The 21,479-nt window shown below is 53.0% G+C and overlaps 1 protein-coding gene across 3 annotated transcripts in view; it reads left to right on the forward strand.

Moving 5' to 3' along the window:
• The window catches only part of EPHB2 (EPH receptor B2), a 186,834-nt gene that overhangs the window by 136,987 nt on the left and 28,368 nt on the right, over positions 1–21,479 (forward strand). For all 3 annotated transcript variants that reach the window (XM_057531220.1, XM_057531212.1, XM_057531215.1), the window contains exons 4-5: positions 5,899–6,054; positions 7,204–7,539. In XM_057531220.1, the coding sequence (XP_057387203.1) occupies positions 5,899–6,054; positions 7,204–7,539 (492 nt within the window). The remainder of the gene's footprint in view (positions 1–5,898; positions 6,055–7,203; positions 7,540–21,479) is intronic.

The raw sequence follows: 21,479 nt of genomic DNA on the forward strand, positions 1-21,479 counted from the left end.
GTGGGTGGTTACATATGGGTGAGGTCTAGTGGTGGGATGGGCTGTTTTTTGCTGGCTTGGCTCACAAGAGCTGACTCTGGGCATTTCTTCCCAAATCAGTGTTCAGTTATCTCAGATTGGTAGCTTGAAATTTGCCCTGATGGGAGCATTTTCACCATAGAAATTGGCAAACACAACAAATCAGGGCTTTCCCCCCACCCCACCCCCACCCTAGCCATTTACCAGCACACAGATGTCCATGGAGTCTGAGTTGTGTGCTGTAGAGAGTGGAGGGCAGGCCTCCCAGAGGTGCACGTGTCAGATTCACCAATCCAGCAGGGCAGGAGGATGGGAGAGAAGGACATTCAGGCACAGAGAACAGTGTGTGTGCAGCCAGGGCATCCAGAGAACTGCCAACAGAAGAGAGAGGTGACAGATGGGGCTGAGAAGCATTCAGGAGGGTTGTCTGGGACTGAGGGCGTTTCTGGGATGCAGAACTTCCAGTTTGAAAACTGGGGACAACTTGGTCACCCTGGTGGACAGGCTCACGGGAGGACCCGTGGGGAGAACACTGAGAGGTGGAGAGGGATCTGAGCGTCAATGCAGCCTGGTGAAATTGACATGATAACAGCGGTAACAACCTGGCATTTACTTGGCCAAGTATTTTCTACCCCACTTTCTCATCTGATTCTCACAAAACCCTGTAAGGGGTATATTCGTTCACTCAGCAAATATATATTGAGCACCTGCTATGTTCCCACTACTCTGCCAGGAGCTAGGGAACCAATGAGAACCAGACAGACCCGGTTCTTCTTTTCCTCTCCAGGTACTTCCAGCGCAGGGTGAAGACAGATGGCACACAAGACAGATGTAATTGTTTTCTAATACAATTACAAATTGTGATGAGGCTCAACGAAGGAAACAGAGACTAAGACTGAGGGGAGTGGCAGGAAGGGGCAGGAAGACCCCAGAGCCGCCCTTGCAGGGCTAGATGTGTGCATTCATTCTAAGTAGGCGGGGAGCCCCTGGTGAGTTTGAGCTCTGATTCATTCTCATCAGATCACTCCAGCCACGGCGAAGGATTGGCGGGGAGGCAGAGGTGGAGCAGGAGACCCATGCAGAGGCTCTCACTGCATCTCCACCACGCAGGTATCATCAGCTACCTTCCCGGAGGAGGAGACTGAGTCTCAGGGCAGGAGACCTGTCTGAGCCCACACACCTGTCAGCGGTGCAGCCACCCAAGTCTGTGACTTCAGCTCTCATTGTTTTCTTACCACTTCCGTACCGGAGACTCAGGTGTTGGCAGGACGGGGTGCCTTCCCAGCTGAGAAGCTAGGAGCAGCGTGACCCCTGGGCCCCTGGGCAACATGGACGGGGGAGCTGCCCCGGACCCCTCTTTGTGGGAGAAGAGGTGGCTGATGGGAGCTGAGGCCCTGGCACACCCTAGTCACTCAGTACACCTGGGATCAGAATCCGCCTCTGCTGCTAAAGAGCCATGTGTGTCTGCTCCTCTCTGGACCTCAGTTGCCTCAAATGTCAAACAAGGTAGCTGAGCTGGATACTCCCAGCTCCCCACTACACCCATCCATCACTCACTAGGTACCTGACATCGTATTCACGGTTTACAGTCCAGCCAGATAATTCCAGATTTGTAAGTAATTAAAATGGGCACCTCAACCCTTTGTGGGGGCTGAGGGAAGACTTCCTGGAAGGGGGTGTACCTTCACTGTCTTAAAGGGGTCTAGGAGTTTGCCTGATGACAAAGGGAGGGCATTCCAGGTAATCAGGGCAGGAGAGACACAGGCCGGAGGTGTGTGTGTGAGCCTGGGGGGCACCATATGTGGTTGACTGTGGAGCATCAGGCACAAGGCTTGGGGTGGTGGGCACTGAGAGGGGGCAGGTGCCAGCCTTGGGGTCCTGAGTACCCTGAGGAATTTAGGGAGCTCTTGTGGATTTTTCTTAAGTAGGAGTTTTATTGTGATATAACTCACATACCATACAATTCACCTATTTAAATTGTACAATTAAGCGATTTTTAGTATTTTCACAGAATTGTGTAACCATCACCACAGTCAACTTTAGAACATTTTCATCACCTCGGAAAGAAACCCCATACCCATTAACAGTCACTCCCCATTCTCTGCTCTCCCCAGGCCCTGGCAACCACTAATCTACTTTCTGTCTCTATAGATGGGCCTAGTCTAGACATTTTCATATAAATGGAAGCGTACACTATGTGGCCTTTGTGTCTGGCTTCTTTCATGAAGCGCAGTGTTTTCAAAGTTCATCCATGTTGTAGCATGTATCAGTACTCCATTCCTTTTTATGACCGAATAATATTCCATTGTATACCATTGTGGATTTTTAAATGACACAGAAAGGTTTGTACTTTAGAAAGCTGGCCCTGGAGGGTGGGCGGGAGGAGGCCAGATGGCCATGAGAGGCTGAGGAGTGGGTGGGAGGAGCTTTCTGGATGCCCACAGGGGTGGGAGGGCCGCAAAGAAGAGCCAGGACTGGGCCCCGCTGAGGAGGAAAGACCTGGTAATTGATATGCTGCAGGGGGTAAGGGGAAGGACGAGACACCCAGGGTTCCTGGTGACCAGGTGGAAAGCGACACCACTTCTCAAGACAGAAGAGCAGGTTTTATGAAGCACAAAGATACAAAAGATACAGAAAGCATAGAATGCCCAGTGGGAGGGCCGAGGGGTGGCCGGGCAGTACACCTAGTGGAAAGGCTTCTGGAAGAGGCAGCCTGGGGAGTCAAAGAGGGGCCAAAACATGGCGATGGGAGAGGACAGCCGGGAAGGTGGTCCAGATGGAGGGGCTGGCACAGCGTGGAGGGGAGACTGGGCAGCCGCCCACCAGCCAGGCCCGCGGAACCACCAGCAGATGGAAGAGGCATGCTAAGCTGGGCAGGCTCTCGCCCGAGAGGGGGCCAGGAGGATCCCAGTCTTGGGACCAAAACCTTCTGGCATCTATCAGGGTAGTCCTAGACCCTCACAGGATCCCTGTGTCCCCATTCTACAGCAGAAGAAACTGAGGCTCAGAGAGGTCAACCGCTCAACTAGAGCCAGGGCTGCAGCCTGCGTGTCTTAACTAGACAGTGCTGAGATGGTGGGCTGCCCCTTCGTCCAGCCAGTAGGGAGAGGTTGGTGCCTAAGAGGGAGGGCAGGCAGGAGGACTCCGGGGCTCCAGGGCCAGCACGGCAGAGTGCAGAGAGCCCTGGACAGGCTCCCAGAGCAGAAGCTGCCAATCCCTGCCCGGCACTCATGGACTGTTGGCCCAATGCAAGTCTCCTAAAGGCAGAAGAGTGTGGTGGTTAGGGAAGTGGCCTCTGCAGTCCGACCACCTGGGATCAAATCCCAGCTCTGCCACCGTAAGCCCACATCCTCGGAAAGTTGCTTCACCTCTATGCTTTCTTTCCCCCATCAGAAAATGAGGGTGACAACATTACCTCTGTCATAGGGCTGGGTGAGGCATCAATGAGTTACTATGGGTTAAGTCCTTAGAACAGTGCCAGCATTTAATAAGTACTCAATAAATGTCCATTTCATATTTACACTCTGAGCCCTGGTTTCTGTACGATGGATGCCCGAGGCACTCACTGCCATCCTCTTCTTTGGTGTCACCATAGCCTGGTTGGTTGCATCAAAGTACTGTCTTTTCCTTGTCTGGCAGCTCCTTAAGGACTGGGCTGAAGCCGAGATCTTCTCCGAGATCCTGGCAGGGCCTGGTCAGGGTGGCATCAGCCAGGGCTGCACGGTTAGGAAGGTTGCCACCTTCTGGAAACTCCCTCCAAAAGGCAGGCAAAGTAGGGCCCCAGGGGGGTGGGGGATTCTGTTTTCTAGCACCCCAGGGGGAACTGTCCTTGGCTTATTTACTGAGACTCCCCGGAGATTGTAACTGCAACCCCTCCCTGACCCTGGGCCAGGCACTGTTCATCACATACAATCCTCATGGCTACTCTATGGGGTAGATGCTGTCTTACCGATGAGAAAACTGTAGCTCAGAGAGGTTGAACTACCTTTCTGAGGTCACCCAGCAGACTGGTACTTGAACCAGATACAGTTTAATAATGCCAGGAATTGTTTAGGCAGTTTTGCCTGAATGAACCAATGTAATCCTCATAACAACTCTAGGAGGTAGATACTATTGTCCCCACTTTACAGATGAGGAAACAACTTAAGTGACTTGCTAAAGGCCAGATGGCAGGGACAGATTGCTAGGATGGGATTTGCTAGGCAGCCTGCACACTAACCACCATTCCTCACTGCCTTTCTACTTATATGATCCCCAAAGCCCAAGCTCCTTCCACTTCAGCAGGCAGCTTCAGGAAGTATTTATGGAGCGCCTGCTCAGTGCCAGGGCTATGCTAGGCACAGGGGAAGGAGCTGTGGTTCAGACAAGGCTCCGATCCTGGGGGAGCCAAGGGCATGGCCAAGAGATCCCCTTGATGAATAATTATGGCAGGGGAGTAAAGTACCCTGAACTCAAGTCATGTAAGACCGAGGAGGGCAGCGTCTCTGAGGCTGGAGCTGGTTGAGGAGTTGGGAGGAGGGCGAGTTGCTAAGACTTGGACTTGCAAGATAAGCTTGAAGACTGGGCCTGGAAAAATGATTTAGGGAAATCTGTGTGAGCCATTTACATGAGGAAACTAAGGCTCAGAGAGGTGGAGTTGCTTGCCAGAGGCCACACAGCACATGAACATGGAATGCAGTCCAGGTGAGAGCCCCTGGCCTGTGGACAATTCAGCCACATTTCATCCCAAGGAGGAACTTGTCCATTGGGAAGCTCTTCCCTGTCCACCTCTCTCTTACCCCTTGCTTGATCCCCACCTGAGGCACCACAACAGAGCTGAGATTATGAACCCCAGTAAGCAGAAGAAGGCCAAGAAAGGGGCAGGGCCTACACCCCAGGCCTCCTGATTCCCAACCCAGGGCCAGGAGGAAGGGAAGGGTGGATTTGCACATAGGCCCAAACAGGAGTGGTCACCACCCTAAGCCCTGAGCTTTAGAGCCTGAATCCAAATCCTGAGCATCCCCCAGAGCAGGGAAGAAGGCCAAAGCCCATGGGAGAGCCCAGATTGCTGAATGCCCACCGAGTGTAAATACTGCCCTCCCCAGGCTGTCCCTGGTACTGCAAGCCCTCTTTATTTCAATAAATTGATCAAACACCTGCTATAATAACAGGTCCTATTCACTGGGCACCTGTACTTTGCAAGACCTCATGCCATGTGCCTTACACACTTATGCCAAATGCTCACAATAGCCTTCAGAAATGGGTCTTAACATCATAGTTTTACTAATAAAGAAACCAAGTCTCAGAATGGTTAAGCCACTGGTCTGGGCCACACAGCTAGAAAAAGGCCAAAGCAGCAGACCCAGGTCTGTCTGCTTCCAAAGCCAGCATTCTTTCCTGCTCTACCACATCACCTCTCTACATGCCCCATGCTGTGCTAGGACTTTTTTTTACTGTAATCATCGCAATCATCTGGAACCCAGGAATCTAGTTACAAGAATCAGAGCCCAGCCAGCCATTAGTAAACAACAAGACTGGGCCATGGGCACTGCCCCAGACCTCTGCAGAACCTTCAGACTAAGTCAGGATTGGTCCCAGAAGCTGTAGCACAGCCAACCTGGAGTAGATAAAGGATGATTGCTAGGGGCACCAGCTGAACCCATAGATAGCTTCAGAGACAGGAAACCAGGTAGCCTGAAACCTTCTGGGCGCAGCTAGGACTGCCATGTTGGGGCCTGGAGACCCCCAAGAGCTTCAGGAGGTGGGGTTCCCCATCAGTGACACTGTGTGGCTGCTCTGTGATCCTGTGTCACCACTCCGTGATGCTGCACCGTCTTTCCAAGCCTTGTGGCCTGAGTCCTCATATGGTTTCCCCAGTGACTCTCCTTGTCTTCTCTCCAGGTTGCCCATCCGGAACCTTCAAGGCCAACCAAGGGGATGAGGCCTGTACCCACTGTCCCATCAACAGCCGGACCACTTCAGAAGGGGCCACCAACTGCGTCTGCCGCAATGGCTACTACAGAGCAGACCTGGACCCCCTGGACATGCCCTGCACAAGTACGTTCAGGGCCCCAGAAGGGCGACGCCTGAACGAGTCCCGAGGCCACCTGCTGAAAAGCTCAGAGCGAGGGTTGGGTGGCTCTCCGGCTGTAGTTTCCTAAGTGAGGAGCAGCCAATTACCTGGTGGGAGGGGAAATGGAAAACTGGCTGGAAAGGACCATCCTGGGGTAGTCATGCTGCCAACATGCAGACACCACAGAGCTGGCATCTGGCTCCTTATCCCCTTCTGCTAAGTCACATGGAGTATGAAGTCAAGGTCTTGATTCACAAAGGGACAGAGAATGGGAAGTTGGCAGAAGAAGAACCAACACAGGTGGTGTCTGTGGTAGAAAAGGCTTCCTAGTGTTCTTTCCTGGCAGCAGCTGCCTGAATCACTAGCCAAGATTCTCCAAGAACAGGGTGACTATGAGGGCAATGTCACAACTCTGTATCAGACAGGAATGGCAGTCAGCTGCAAGTAGCAGAGAGCTGACCCCAGTGGCTTAAACCATAAGGATTTATTCTCTCACATAATAGAAACCCAAAGATAGGCAGCCCTGGGGGTAGTGTGGTAAATCCATGAACTTCCCTGACACCCAGCACTTTCTTCTCCTCTTCCATCCATAGCATGTGGTTTCTACCCTTCAGGTCACATCATAGTCCAACATTGCTGCTGAAGCTCCAGCCATCACACACATTCTCAGCAGCAGAAAGTATGACAGGGACAAAAGGACATGCTACAGCTGTCTCTTTTCTTTAAAAAAAAAAGTCCTAACCAGCAATTTCTGTAGATCAGTGGCCAGCACTTAATCACAAGAGGCTGGGAAATATAGTCTTTAGCTGGACGTAGTTGCCACCCTGAATAAAATTGGGTTATAAGGAAAAGGGGGAAATAGATATTGGGTGGATATAATCCCCAACACAAAAAGACTGTCCCTAGCAAGGAACACCAAGGAGGGTGGAGTCCAGGGAGAAAGGTTTAAGCAGATGTGTGTACCAGGATGCGAGTTATATTCTAGAAGCCTGTCTGTTGGGTGGAGAGGAGAAAGGATTTGGAGGAAACCTTTTGGGAGGCCTACGCTGGAGCCAGGGCAGTGGGCACAGAGGGATCTCTTGGGGAACGTACCCCCAGAGCCCGCAGTGACCGACACCTCTCCCCCTCCCCAGCCATCCCCTCCGCACCCCAGGCCGTGATCTCCAGTGTCAATGAGACCTCACTTATGCTAGAGTGGAGCCCGCCCCGGGACTCAGGAGGCCGTGAGGATCTTGTCTACAACATCATCTGCAAGAGCTGCGGCTCGGGCCGGGGCGCCTGCACCCGCTGTGGGGACAACGTGCAGTACGCACCCCGCCAGCTGGGCCTGACCGAGCCTCGCATTTACATCAGTGACCTGCTGGCCCACACCCAGTACACCTTTGAGATCCAGGCTGTGAATGGTGTCACCGACCAGAGCCCTTTCTCACCGCAGTTCGCCTCTGTGAACATCACCACCAACCAGGCAGGTAAGCACTTCAAATGCAAGCGCCCGGGGCAGCTCCGCGCCATGCTGAGCCAGATGGGTATCCTGCCAGCCCTTGTTAAAGACTCCTTCACATCTGTGGAGTGGTTTCCTCTTTTCCAAGGCTGTCCGTGTGATCCAGCCACCTGGGAGAGTAAGTGTTGCCTCTCCACTGTAGTGGCATATATAATAATTGCAGGCATTTGTTGAGCATGTGTTATTGAAGGTGAGAGTAAAGCTGCTGTAACAAAAGGGCCCAGTGTTCAGTGGCTTAAAGAACACAGAAGTGCATTTCTCTCTCATGTAAGGGTCCAGGGGTGAGCAGTCCAGGTAAGCAGAGTAGCTCTGATCCACTTGGAGGTTCAGGGACCCGGGTTCCTTCTGTTTTGTCTCACCAGCCTCCATGCTCCTTGTCTGCTTGGTTGAAGCTGAGTTGCAGTTTTGTCTGCGCTCTAGACTGCAGGAAGGGAAGAGACAGCAATATGTTTTGTTTGTTTGTTTGTTTGTTTGTTTAAGATTTGTTTTTTCGTTTGGGGTATAGAATAATTGAGTTCTATTTATTTATTTATTTATTTATGGCTGTGTTGGGTCTTTGTTTCTGTGCGAGGGCTTTCTCCAGTTGCAGCAAGCGGGGGCCACTCTTCATCGCGCTGCGCGGGCCTCTCACTATCGCGGCCTCTCTTGTTGCGGAGCACAGGCTCCAGACGCGCAGCCTCAGTAATTGTGGCTCACGGGCCCAGTTGCTCCGCGGCATGTGGGATCTTTCCAGACCAGGGCTCGAACCCGTGTCCCCTGCATTGGCAGACAGATTCTCAACCACTGCGCCACCAGGGAAGCCCAGCAATATGTTTTAAACAAGGTAGGCAGAAGTGGCACCCGTCGCTCCAGGGCATGGTCCGCTGGAAAGAACGTGGTCACGTGACCTCGCCGAGCCACAGAGGAGGTTGGGAGATGTAATCTCTCCCAGCCTAACTCAAACCTCCATCACAGCAGAAGGTGGGGAGACAGACTTCAGTGGACATCTAGCAGTTTCCATACGTGCTTCCTCTGAACCTTCAGCCCCCTCCAGTCTAACTCCACCAAAACTCCTCTCCCCAGGCTCATCTGTAATAATCCTTTCTGTGACCCCATGCGGCACCCCCATCATCTGCCCTCTTTCCTTTACAGCAAAAAAAGTTGCCAAAGAATGCAGTCTCACTACCTCCCCCCATCCCCTCTTCACTCCACTGCTTCTTCAGGCTTCCGGCCCTACCTCTCCACCAAAGCCACTATCCTCAGGGTCACCTGGGACCTCCAGATGGCCAGGTCCAGGAGACGCTTTCCAGCCTCATCCCCACCCAAGGGCCATGTGAGATTTTCAAGGACCTTATGGTTCCTGTGGTTCCTGCAGAAGACTCTGTGGTTGGCATTGTGAGTGTGCCCCCCAGTTATTCACTCAGCAACCTTTGCCAAGCCCCTGCTGTGAAGTGTGGTCTGGGCCCCATCTAAGTAGAGCCAAGGGAGGTCAGGCTCCAGGACAGAAAGTGAATGGGCTGCCCAGCTTATCTTTCCGATGCCAGGTGGGGCCCACACAGTAAGCACTCAGGGCATCCAGAGACGGAGGTCCAGGAAGGCTTCCTGGAGGGGGCAGGATTTGACCTGCAGTTTGAAAGACTAACAGAATTTTGAAGGGAATGATAGAAACAAATGGAATTTGAGAAGGAGGAAGGGCACGCGTAAGGACACGGAGGAGAAGGGGGAGACAGCTCTGGCTGGTTGAGGAGTGCTTTCACACATGACCTCACTGCCACCCCCCGGCCTCCTGGAGAAGGAGGAACCTGTGTCTTCATTTCACAGATGATGCTCAGAGAAGTTGAGTCACTAAGCTAGGCAGGGTGCAAGGCAGGAATTGACTAGGTCTACAGACTCCATCGCTCAGCACAGTCTACGGTGCATCCAAGGAACCATGGACTGTGGGTCTGATGCGTGTGCGTGTGTGAGTGTGCACATTGGTGAGAATGTGTGGTGTGTCGTTGGATATGTCTGAGTGACCATGTGTTTGTGATTGCACATGACTGGCCATGTGGCTTCTCACATATACGTGCATTTGTGAGCATGGGTGTGTCTGAATCTGAGGGGCATGGAGGGGGCTGTGTCTGAGCTTGAGTTTGTATATCTGAAGGTGGCTCAGCCCGTCCGTGTGTTTGTGTGTGGGAAGGAGTGTGGTTGTGTTTGTCAGCGTTCGTGGTGCTGCTGGGCCGAGAGGGTGCGGTTACGAGCATGTGCTGCAGCACTTGCAGGCCCGTGGGTGCATTTAAGCCCCCCTCAGGTTGGGGTTGGGATGGAGCTGACTCAAGGAGGGCAGTCTGAGAGAACCCTCCAAAGCCAGCAGCTCTTGGCAAACACACCTGGCAGATTATGAAGCCTCGGCTGTGAGTCTCTCCAGCTTGACAAAGCTCTGAGGGAGGGAAGCCAGGCTCCCAGTGGGGGTGGAGGCGAGGGAACTCTGTTCACCTGGGAGAAGCTAGAATTCCCCAGAGCCCCTGGAGTTCTTTCCCTAGCTGTGGAGGCCTCCCCTGCATCCATTTGGGAGCCCTGAGTGTCAAACTGCCTACTTAACCAGCTCAGCTTATTAGCAGCAAAGGCTGCTGGGATGGACCCCTCCTGTCTGGAGCTGGAAGTTCCCAGAGAATAGAGAGATGAGGCAGAGTGGAAGCGAGGGCTCCCAGAGAGGAGGGTGCAGGGGGAGCCCTCAGGATTAAAAGGCAGAAGCAGTGAGGAACAAGCCCTGGGTTAGGAACAGGGGATCTGAGTTTGAATCCCAGTTTTGTCATTCATTTGTTATGTGACTTTAGTGTATTGGTCAGTTATTGCTGCAATGATGCTGCATAACAAAACCACCCCCAAGCCCAGTATTTTACAATAATAACATTTATTTTCTCACTCACTAGTCTCTGGGTCAGCTAGGGTTTAGCTAATCGGCACCAGGTCCTCTGAGCTGGGCAGAGCTCCAGAATGTGGGCTGGATTCAGTCTGTTCCATATGTCTCCTCATTCTCCTTGGACTAGCAGCCCCCCAGGCTTATTTCTCTTGTGGTGAATGGTGTGAACACAAGTGGCCAAGCCAAGCCAGGCCACATAAACCCATGCCATTGCCTGTGGCACAGTCATCCACAGTGAACGTACCCTGCAGGGCTCCTTGGCAGAGAGTGTGGGTGTGTGATCCTGTTACAATAGAGGCAGAGCTGAGATCACCCATCCAACCTATCACACTTGAGAAAAATCAGTTCCTCCCTCTGGGCCTCAATTTCCCCACCAAATTGTACGTCAGAACTGTATGAGAACTTTTTCAGAACACAGGTCCCCTGCCCCGACCCCAGACCTGCTGAATCAGAACCCCAGGAATAAGCCCTGGGAATCAGCATTTTTAACAAGTGGCTCAAGTGTTTCTTAGCATCAGACAAATCTGGGAAATTCAGGTCTAAGTGAGTCCAAGCCCCTGTAAGCCCTCAAAGCTCTGAGGCTTTCTGGGTCATAACCACCCTTTCCCCCGCCTCTTTGTTCCAAGGCCCTTAACAAGCCCCCCTCTCTCATAGATGCCCAGAGCCCAGCTGGGGGCTGTGCAGCCACACACACCCTCACCGCACTATCCCCCTTTGCCAGAGGAGGAAACAGAGGCCCAGAGAACTGGAGTCATTTATGCGAAGTCCTGCTACTAAGTGGGCTCAACTAGGATTTAAACCCAGGACCATGAAACTCCAAGTCTACACTGTAGAAAACACGGTTCCTGCCATTGAGATTTATGCCCTGGTTGGGAAGATAAGACATGGACAGAGTTTACATATTAGATGGCATAAATGAGGACCCAAGGAGGGGTCTGGGAGGTGAGGGAGATCACAGGCAGGAGAAATCATTTCCTCCTGGGGAATGGGAGAAAGGCATGCCATGGAAGGCTTCCTGAAGAGGAGGCATTTGAGCTTAGCTCTGAAGAATAGAGAAGCTTCTAATAAGCAGAGATGGAATCGTGCGGAGAAGAAGGTATCCTAGGAGAGGGAAGTACAAAAGGCAGACTGGAGGGAGAGCTCTCCTTTCTCTTCCTCCAAGGCACCAAGCTTCTCTGCCACAGGGTTTTTGCAAATGCTGTTCCCACTGCTTGGAATGCTTTGCCCCATTTCCCCCTTCCTTTTGACCTAGCTCATCTTCATTGACCTTCCTGACCTGGTCACATGCCCCCAGCACCATGGCCCTCAAGTTCCCGTGGCTGAGATTTTAGCTTCACGTCTTTGATCATTTCATTCCTGTCTCCCCACCATCACCACTCATTGGTTCACAGTGAGTCTCCTTTCCCTCACTGTGGTTCTCCTGTAGCCTAGACAGGGGCACAGCACAATGTATGCTTGGTGAGCAGTTGCCGAGGGGTCCAGAGAAGCATGGAGTGAGGTGGGGTGTGGAGAAGTACGATGAGGCTGGAAAATAAGACTGGGGACTTGATTTCCAGACAAACGCATTCAGTGCTCGGTTTTAATCGGACCCTAAAATTCAATATATAAATATCTAGCTCATGGCCTTATAAGGAAAAAGTATTTCTTTTGGGCAAGTGCTGGGCCTTGTTCGCTATCCCTTGGCACTCACCAGGGCCAGAGCCGTCGTCTGACTTCATAAAGCCGTCACGCTGCCTTCGAACTATACTCCGCCACTCCAGAATGCCTTTCCGCCCGTGTTCACGAGTCCTCTCAGGGCCCCCCAGAGACAGGAGGCCAGGCTGGGCTGCGTATCCCCACTTGGAGGATAAGGAAACGGGATTGGGCGAGGTCAAGCACGTGCCCGGGCTCACTCAGCTGGGAAGGGGCAGACGCAGGGTTCAGTCTGGCTCTGCAGCGTCCACGGTCCCCGACACAAACAAACAAGACAACATAGAGATGGACGGGAGGGGGAGGGCGAGCCTCGGCGGCATCAGAGGATCAGAGGAGAGCCTCTCTGAGGAGGTGGCATGTGAACTGAGATCCGAATGACAAGGCGCAGGCAACCATGCAGACCTAGGTGCAGGCAGCATTTCAGCAACGTGGGGCTTGTGCTAGGGGCTGTCCCCAGTACTCCGGGCCTCCCTCCAGGGCTGCAGCGGACACACTCTCACCCCAAGCGAGCCCTGAAGAGCTGCACCTCTGCCTGGTCCCAGGGGTGGAGCGAAGGGTCTGGGCTTTGGAATCAGGCAGACAAACCTGGCTCTGAATCAAGCCTAGCTGCTCACCGGCACTTAGCCCCAGACAAGTCACTTAGCCTGCGTCCGATCGCATCTTCCTTATGGGCCTCCTTACCACCCCCTCTTTGCGGGATGCTGTGAGGCTTTGAGCTCATGTTCTCAAGGTACCTCACAGGCTGCCTGGGATGACAGGCACTCAAAAAGCAGAGATCGTTCTGTATTCACTCGAATCATACAATAGCTCACATTTGGCAAGTGGTTTATTATTTTTGCCAGATACCAAGTCCTGAATGATGAATCTCCCCAACCTCAGTGGGTTCTATTATTCTCCTATCTTACAGGTAAGGAAAGCAAGGTGTTAAGAGTTAAATGACTTGCCCACCAGGCAAGTCGCTGGCAGAGCCTGAATAATTACATCACTGCATACTCAGGGCCCAGTGTTGGCTGGATCCAAGCCTTCTGCACAGGCAGGGCAAGCTGTGTACCTAAACCTGCCACACCACAGCCTGGCTGAGCAAATGCAGCCTTTGGGGCCACCCATACTGACTGACCAGTTAGGAAGATCCCCCATCATCATGTCCTAGGGGGTCGTGTGGGAAAAAAAGTCATCAGTGCTGAACTTGACAAACTCCGCCCTCACCCAGCACGCCCCTTTCCAAGCTATGTGATCAGGCTGTCTAGGGAACCTGACTTCTCTGAGCCTTAGAATCCTCACCTTCAAAATGGGCATGTTTCCATCATCCCAGCTTTGCAAGATGGTTGCCAAGTTAGTAATAATGTGGGCAAAGCACCGGGCACAATAGATGGCAGCTGGACTTAAAAATGAAATCAGAAGGTGTGTTACTTTCCTATTGCTACTACAACAAAATGCCACGAACTTAGCAACTTACAATGACACGCAGTTCTTATCTTACAGTTCCGTGGGTCACAAGTCTAGTCTGGATCTCATCAGGCTAAAATCAAGTGTCAGCAGGACTGTGTTCCCTGCTGGTGGCTCTAAGGGATGACCTGTTTCCTTGCTCACTGGGGTGTCTGCAGAATTCAACTCCATATGTTTTTAGGATTGAGGTCTCCGATTCCTTGCCAGCTGTCAGCTGGGAGGTCCCCTAGCTCCCAGGGGCGTCTCTCCGGTCCTTGCACGAGGCCCCCCTGCATCTCAGAAGCAGCAACAGGGCGTCGAGTCCCCCTCCCGCTCCCGCTCTCTCGTCTGACTCTCATCTGGGAAAGATTCTCCTCTTTTAAGGACTCAAGTGATTAGAGTGGGTCTACCTGGATAATCCGGGATAATCTCCCATCTCAAGGGCCATAACCTTAATCACATCTGCAAAGTCTCTTTTGCCATGTAAGATAACGTATTCACAGATTCCGGGATTAGGTCGTGACATCTTTGGGGGCTGTTATTCTGCCTATCACATGCACACGTAAGTCAGAGTACATCAGCATTCATCCAGTGCAAACACCTCCTTTTATAGAGAGGAAAACTGAGGCCCAGAGAGGTTCCTAAGTGGCTGCCCAAGATCATACAGCAGGCCCTTGGCGGAGCTGGTCTCTAACACCCTCGCCAGGTGTCAGAGTCTCTGTCCGTGACACCACTCCACATGGCTTTCTCATGGAAAAATTTTTGACTTTCCAAAGCCCTTTCTGCCAGCCATGTTCTCCTCTGATCCTTTTGCCCTCCTGTGGAGCGGGCACACAGTGGCTGGTCTCTAGAACTGACATGATCATGTACTCACCTACTTCTCTCCCTGGGGGCGGAGAGGATCAGAGAGAGATAGGACAAGAGGGCCCCCAGTGAGGCCCATGCCTGGGGAAAGGAAGAGAGAGGGAGAGGGCAACGTCCCTCCCTGGGCTGAGCGCTCTAAATGCATCGTCCTCTTTGATCCTCCCAAGCGTGGAGGCACTGCCCGCCTAGACTATCAGCTAAGATTGGTTCAGCTTGCCTGTAACAGGCTGCCACAGTATGCTGTTTAGCAATCAACTGCAAAAGCAATGGCGTAAAAGCAAGAAGCACTTGTCTAGTTCGTGAGTCTCCTGGTTGGATGGGTCTTGGCGGGGAGCATTCATACGTTTGCGCTCTAGCTACTCCGGGTTGCTCAGCATCTCTTCTCTGTGGATTTTGTCAGGGCTCTATTGCATGTTTGGGGTTGAGTGCTGTGGGCTGGTCAGGAATGGCCCTGGTGGGGACAACTGGGGCAACAGCTCTGCTCCAGGTATCTCATCCTCCAGCAGGTCGGCCTGGGCGTGTTCTCGTGGCCATGGCGGGGCACCTAGACAGCTGGCAGATACACGCGAGGGCTTTTTCAAGCCTCTGCTTATGTCGTATTTGCTTATATTCTATTGGCCGGAGCGAGTCACACGGCCAAGCCCAGAGCCAGGGTCAGAGGGGGATTACACAAATTACAGGGCAAAGGATATAGAGACAGAGAGGCAAGTAATACAACCAGTCTACCATAGTCGCTTAGACCAAATGGAGATTTATTTTTCTTATGTGTAAAGGATGTCAGAAGACAGGAATTAGGGCAACTCCATGGACTCAGTAGGGATCCATGCCCTGAGAGGGAACGAGGCACACAGAGGGAAGGCTACTTCCCCAGGTCTCAGCTGGTGAAGAGATTGGAAGCTCCCCCAGGGCTCGCTGGGGGCAGCAGGGCCCCTGACCACCTGCTCCCGCCACCGAGCAGGCCCTGCCTGGCCAGCCTCCCCTAACCTCTCGACCACAAGCCTCTTTTGTGCTTGCTCCCTGGGGCTCCATCTCCTTGCAGGGGTCACGGGGCGCCACTGATCCCATCCCCCTGCCGGTGTGCCTGGCTGGTAATTGAAAATACCAGAATTCCCTAAAGACCAACTTACAGGGAAACCTGACACCTCAGGGTGGGCGGCGAGCAGCAGGAGGGATGGGAGAACATCCAGCTGTTCCCTTTTCTCCGCCGTTAATCCCCCTGGATTCCAGGAGAAAGGCCAGCCCTGCTTGGCCCTCACTGGCCCGCCTTGATCATCTTCCCAGCAAATGCCTCCTCCTTGCCACACCCAGGGTTACGGGGCTTATGGGATCAGAGCCTGAGTTAGCTGCCTGTAACCCAAGCCTGCCAGCTAAGCCCGCCAAGCCCAGACCCCCATGGCTGTGGGGGACCTGCCTCCACCAACAGCTGAGCGCCCAGAGTCAGGGCGGCCGGGTGGGTGGTGGGTGAGGGGAGTCAGCCAGAGCCGGACCGAGTTAGCTTTGCAGCAGCCCTCTGAGGCCCACTGGTTTCAAGACCTCTGTGGTCAGCCTGCATCGGCCGCAGCCAATGGAGGGGAGAGGAGATGCTGGACTTGGGTGGGCCTGGGTTCAAATCCCAGCTCCACTGCTTGGTAACTTTGGGCAAGTTACCTCATACTTCAGTGCCTCTGTTTCCTCACCTATAAAATGGGTATAACAGTAATACCAGCCTCTCAGGGTTGCTATGAATGTTAAATGAGTTAATTGACGTAAAGCATTTGGAAAAGTGCCTGGTGTAGAGCGAACAAGAAAGTGTTAGGTGTTGGCTGTGGAGCCTTCCCTTTTTTTTTTTTTTAAGGCATCATGGGGCATCCAGAGGTTGTCCAGATGACAAGCTTGTGTTTTAGTTAAGGAACAGGTTGCCACCCCTACTGCAGTCCTTCTGTGTCTCCCCAGTGCCTTTGCGACAAAGCAACTCCTCGGCCTGGAGGTCTGGCCCCCACCTGCCTCTGCAGCCCCATCCCTGTGCCTCTCCTGAAACTACCTGTACCACTGCATCGAGACTCTGAGTCCGTGGGCCCCGGAGGAATACTCTAGCCTGGGCAGATGAGAGGGGCTGTCTTGGGCAGAGCTGGGCTGGGAGAAGCAGCATGGTGGGTGGAAAATACACTAGATCAGGACTCAGCTGATCTAGACTCTAGTCCCGGGCCCACCTCTACCTGCTGTGTGACCTTGGACAAGTTACTTCCCTTCTCTGGCCCTGAATCCACTCACTACTCCTAAAAATATGGGCCACAGGCCAGCAGCATCAGTATCACCTGGGAGCTTGTTAGAACTACAGATTCTCAGACCCCATCCCAGACCAGCTGAACCAGAATCTCTGGGAGCAGGAGGGGCCCAGTAATACGAGTTTTAACAAGGTCTCCTGGTTATCTCCTTACTCCCACTCAAGTTGGAAAAGTCCAGTAATCTATAGGGACACATGCTACCACTTTCACCTCCATTATTGGGAGGTGAAATTGCAGGGAGAGATGTGGAAGGGGCAGCTTCACCCTGCTTGGGACTGGATCATCTTGGCCGAGTTCCAAAACGGGGGCTTGGATCCAGGAGCTCCACACCAAGTCCAAGTCTCATGGTTTCTCCACTGCCTAGTATGGTGCCCAGCCTGGAGCAGGCACTCATTGGGCTGAAACAAATATGCCTTCTCCATTAGACTGTGACCCCTGGAAGGCAGAGACCCTGCAAGGTTCCTCTCTTGAGCCCCAGCACCCAGTATCGTGCCAACATCACAGTGACTCTGAATTGAAATTTTTTTCCAGCTTTCTTGAGATATTATTGACATAGATCATATGCAAGTTTAAGGAGTACACTGTGATGTTTCGATACACATGTATATTGCAAAATGATTGCCTTAGTAAGGTTAGTTAACACCTCCATCCCTTCACATAATTACCTGCGTGTGTGTGTGTGTGTGTGTGTGTTGATAATATTTAAGATCTACTCTCTTAACTTTCCAGTATATAATACAGAATTGTTAATTATAGTCACCCTGCTGTAAATAGGTCCCCAGAACTTATTCATCTTATAGCTGGGAGTTTTTACCCTTTGACCAACATCTCATTTCCTCCAACCCCCAGCCCTGGGTAGCATTCTACTCTATTGAAATAGTCTTAATATCTCCCTCCTGATGGTGCTGGGCATCACAATTAAACCTTTACCTGCATTTCTCCTTTCATCCTCACAGCATCCTTGCCAGGTAAGGGTCCCCATTGGACAGGTATAGAAACTGAGGCTCAGAGAGGTTAAGAGAACTTGCTCAAGGTCACAATATTGAGGAGTGGAGGAGTAGGGAGTTGCATGCAGGTCTGTCTGATTCCACTTCTGGGCTCCCAGCCACTAACCTAGACTGCCCTTCTGGGGGCTGGATTGGAATTTCCTCAGCTGAGCCTTCTACAGTTCTCAGCAGGAAGCACTAGGTAAATGCACACAGTGGCGGCTTAATGAGAATACTCCTCACCTATCCCTACGGGCTCAGTGCGTGTCTGATGCTCCACGGATGTGCAGTGGCAGCACACCCTCCCCGCCACATACATACCCCTCCCACCTTGGTGAGAGATCCCAGCATTCCACGGAGCCCTGAAGATGACCTCATCCAGCCCCTCACACCAGAATTATCCTCAGACCCTTGGAGGCAGGGGCAGGGCATATCCCTCCTCGAATCCCTAGTGGCTGAGTTTAAGCATCCTCACTGATTTTTCCAGTGCATGTGAATGCGTGCACACGAGCGCACGCGCACACATACACACGTACACACACCCCCTGAGTGGTCACACTGCCCTGTGTTTCGTCTGAGAGGGGCTGAGAAGCTTAGGGGAGGCCTGGGGGTGGGGTGCTTCCTGGGCCAGCAGGAAGGGTAAGCCCCCAGCCAGGATCCCCCAGATTAGCCCAGATCTGGGAAACTCCAAAAGGGACTAATTTTGTTGTTTTCAACGGGGAGCTGACTACAACAGGCTGGAGAGAGGGACAGACAGCTTGGGCCTCACAGAGGAGCCAGGGCCGCCAGAAGTCCAGGAGAACAAGCTCTACACAATGGTGGCTCCAGAGGGAGGAGTGGGGCTGGGACTGGAGACAGGGTCGAGGAGGGAGGGGACAGAGAGTAGGACCAGCTCTGAGGGACAGCAGGGAAAAGAGCTGGGGCAGGATAGTTCAGCTTCAGGCATAGCTCAGCTCCTCACTAGCTGTGTGACCTTGGGGAAGTCACCACACCTCTCTGAGCCTCAGTTTCCTCTTCTGCAAATTGCAGCTATTAACCCCCATCCCACACTGTTGTTGAGAGGATCAAACAGAATGACGCTGGTCAGCTGCTCAGTGCACAGTGGCCAGTGCCTAGTGATACCCGTGAACACTCACAGAGCTGACCACGTGCCAGGCACCACACTGAGCACCTGAAATGCTTTCATTCATCTGTCCTCACAACAGCCCCCAAGGCACGTTACCATTAGGCTCACTTTACAGATGAGGAAACCAAGACACCGAGAGCTCTGACCACTCCTCCACAGGGATCTAGCAATTTCCTCATTAATTTCCGGTGAGCATTTACTTGGAACTGGGCTGACCGCATGGTAACCAGGGCTGCGCTGGTAAAGAGCCTGAACCACCAGGTTCAAGGTCTAGCCCTCCACTGCTTTGCCGCATGAGCCTTGAGCAGGTCACTGAACAGCTCCAAGCCTCAGTGTCTCCATCTATAAACTGGGGATGTTAATAGCCCTCAGCTCATAGGGCAGTTGTGAGAATTCTGCGTTACACCTGTGTTAATAGGTGTTGAGTACGTGGAACAGGGCTTGGCACAGAATAAGAGCTCAGTAAGTGTTAGGTTAGTGGCTTTTTCCTTGTTATTATTATACACATACACACAGCCCTGAAAGCCCTTCAAGTGACTTCATGAAGCATGAGAATATGTTGCTCTGTCCAGCCACTTACTATCTATGTAGCTTCAGGCAAGTCCCTTTACTGTGATTCTCAGTTTTCCCATCTGCAAAATGGGCTGAAGGAGGTCTGCTTCACAGGTTGTTGTGAGGATTAAATGGGTGCATGGGTACTGAGGACATAGCCCAGCATTAGTAGATGTCAATAAGCAGTGGTTGGTGGGGCCCCTCCTTTGGACTGGGTCTTCTTTTTATTTTATTTTATTTTATTTTATTATTTTATTTTATGGCTGTGTTGGGTCTTCGTTTCTGTGCGAGGGCTTTCTCTAGTTGCGGCAAGTGGGGGCCACTCTTCATCGCGGTGCACGGGCCTCTCACTATCGCGGCCTCTCTTGTTGCGGAGCACAAGCTCCAGACGCGCAGGCTCAGTAATTGTGGCTCACGGACCTAGTGGCTCCGCGGCATGTGGGATCTTCCCAGACCAGGGCTCGAACCTGTGTCCCCTGCATTGGCAGGCAGATTCTCAACCACTGCGCCACCAGGGAAGCCCTGGATTGGGTCTTCTTGATACCCTGGCAGGGAACAAGGAAGACAGAGTCTCCTTGTTTAGTCTCCTTGTTTGACTAAGGAGGAAACTGCTGGGAGCCGGGTCCCTGATCTCCCCAGAAGGCCCACTGCCCCTGGCAGGGCAAGGAGCCAAGCTGAGGGACAGGCAGCCCTCCCTTGGGGGTGGGCAGTGGGGGAGGGGTGGCAGAAAGAACAGAGGCTCTTCAGGGACACCTAGGCCAGGGTCCAAGTCCTTCTTCTGGGTGGTACCACCCCAGCTGGGGTGTCTTGGGCCAATTTTCCACAGCTCCTTGGGGTGCTGGAGGGAAGCCTAGACCTTTTCGGCCCACGCTGGCCCCTGGGCTGATCCAACTCCAGGACAAGGGCTAACCAGGAAGGACAGGCAGGGAACATTTGAGCTGCAAGATCACAGGGATCTTCCAGCTGTGCCCATGGTGCAGAGGAGGAACCAGGTCCAGAGAGGGGGGTCACTTGCCCAAGGTTGCCCGGTCAGTTAGTAGCAGGCCAGAGAGCAGGGCCTGGGTCTTCTGACCAATAGACAGCTCCCTCCACGCTGGGGACAAAGGGACAGAGACAGAGCAGGAAACAGGCGAGGATCTCCAAGCACTAATCCCCCAGGAGCCCCTACCGGTCCCTGACCCATGCTCATGTCAGTGTGGTCAGAGGCCCTGGAAAGCAGGATTTGGGTGGGAGGAGAAGGGTCAGCCTCAGCCTCCTTCAGGAATCACCGTGATGGTCAAGACAGGGCATCCGCTTGTCACGGATCTGCCCAGGAGCCAGGAGAGACTGCAGGAGGTGCTCCTCTCACCCTGGTGAGTCCTCAGCCCCTCCTGGGACCATGAAAACCTCAGGCCCAGAGAGGCAAGGGGGCTCTGCTCCAGTCACACCATAGGGAAGGACCGGGTCAGGACTCATGGACAAACCCTTCTCTGGAGAGTGGCAGACCTGGGTTCAAGTGCCGGCTCCCCCACGGACGGGCTGTGTCATCTCAGGAAGCCCTGTGCTGCTCTGAGCTTTGTGGTCTGCACCTGTCGGTGGGGCTAATACTGCCCCCTCACTGACAGTCAGCTCAGGACACACACGTGTGAAGGGCCCAGGGCCATGGCCAACACGTTGTAGGTGCTTTGTGCAGGTTTGTTTCATTTGAGAAGAAGGCAAAAAGCACAGGCATGGGTGCTCTGTGAAAGAAGGAATCAAGGAAGGGGCAGCAAGCTTGAACTCACTGTGACGTTGGGCAGCTCACAACCCTCTCTGGACCTCAGTTTCCACACCTGTAAAATGAGGGGATGGGACTAAATTATTTCTAAGCGTCCTTCTAGCACTAAACACAGCCTCCCCTGACATCTTTTTTTTTTTTTTAAATTTTTGGCTGTTGGGTCTTCGTTGCTGCGCGCGGGCTTTCTCTAGTTGCGGCGAGCGGGTGCTACTCTTCGACACGGTGTGCGGGCTTCTCATTGCGGTGGCTTCTCTTGTCGCACAGCACGAGCTCTAGGCACACGGGCTTCAGTAGTTGTGGTGTGCGGGCTTCAGTAGTTGTGGCATGCGGGCTCAGTAGCTGTGGCTCACAGGCTCTAG

Source organism: Balaenoptera acutorostrata, chromosome 1 (assembly GCF_949987535.1).
Source record: "Balaenoptera acutorostrata chromosome 1, mBalAcu1.1, whole genome shotgun sequence".
Lineage (NCBI taxonomy): Eukaryota > Metazoa > Chordata > Mammalia > Artiodactyla > Balaenopteridae > Balaenoptera > Balaenoptera acutorostrata.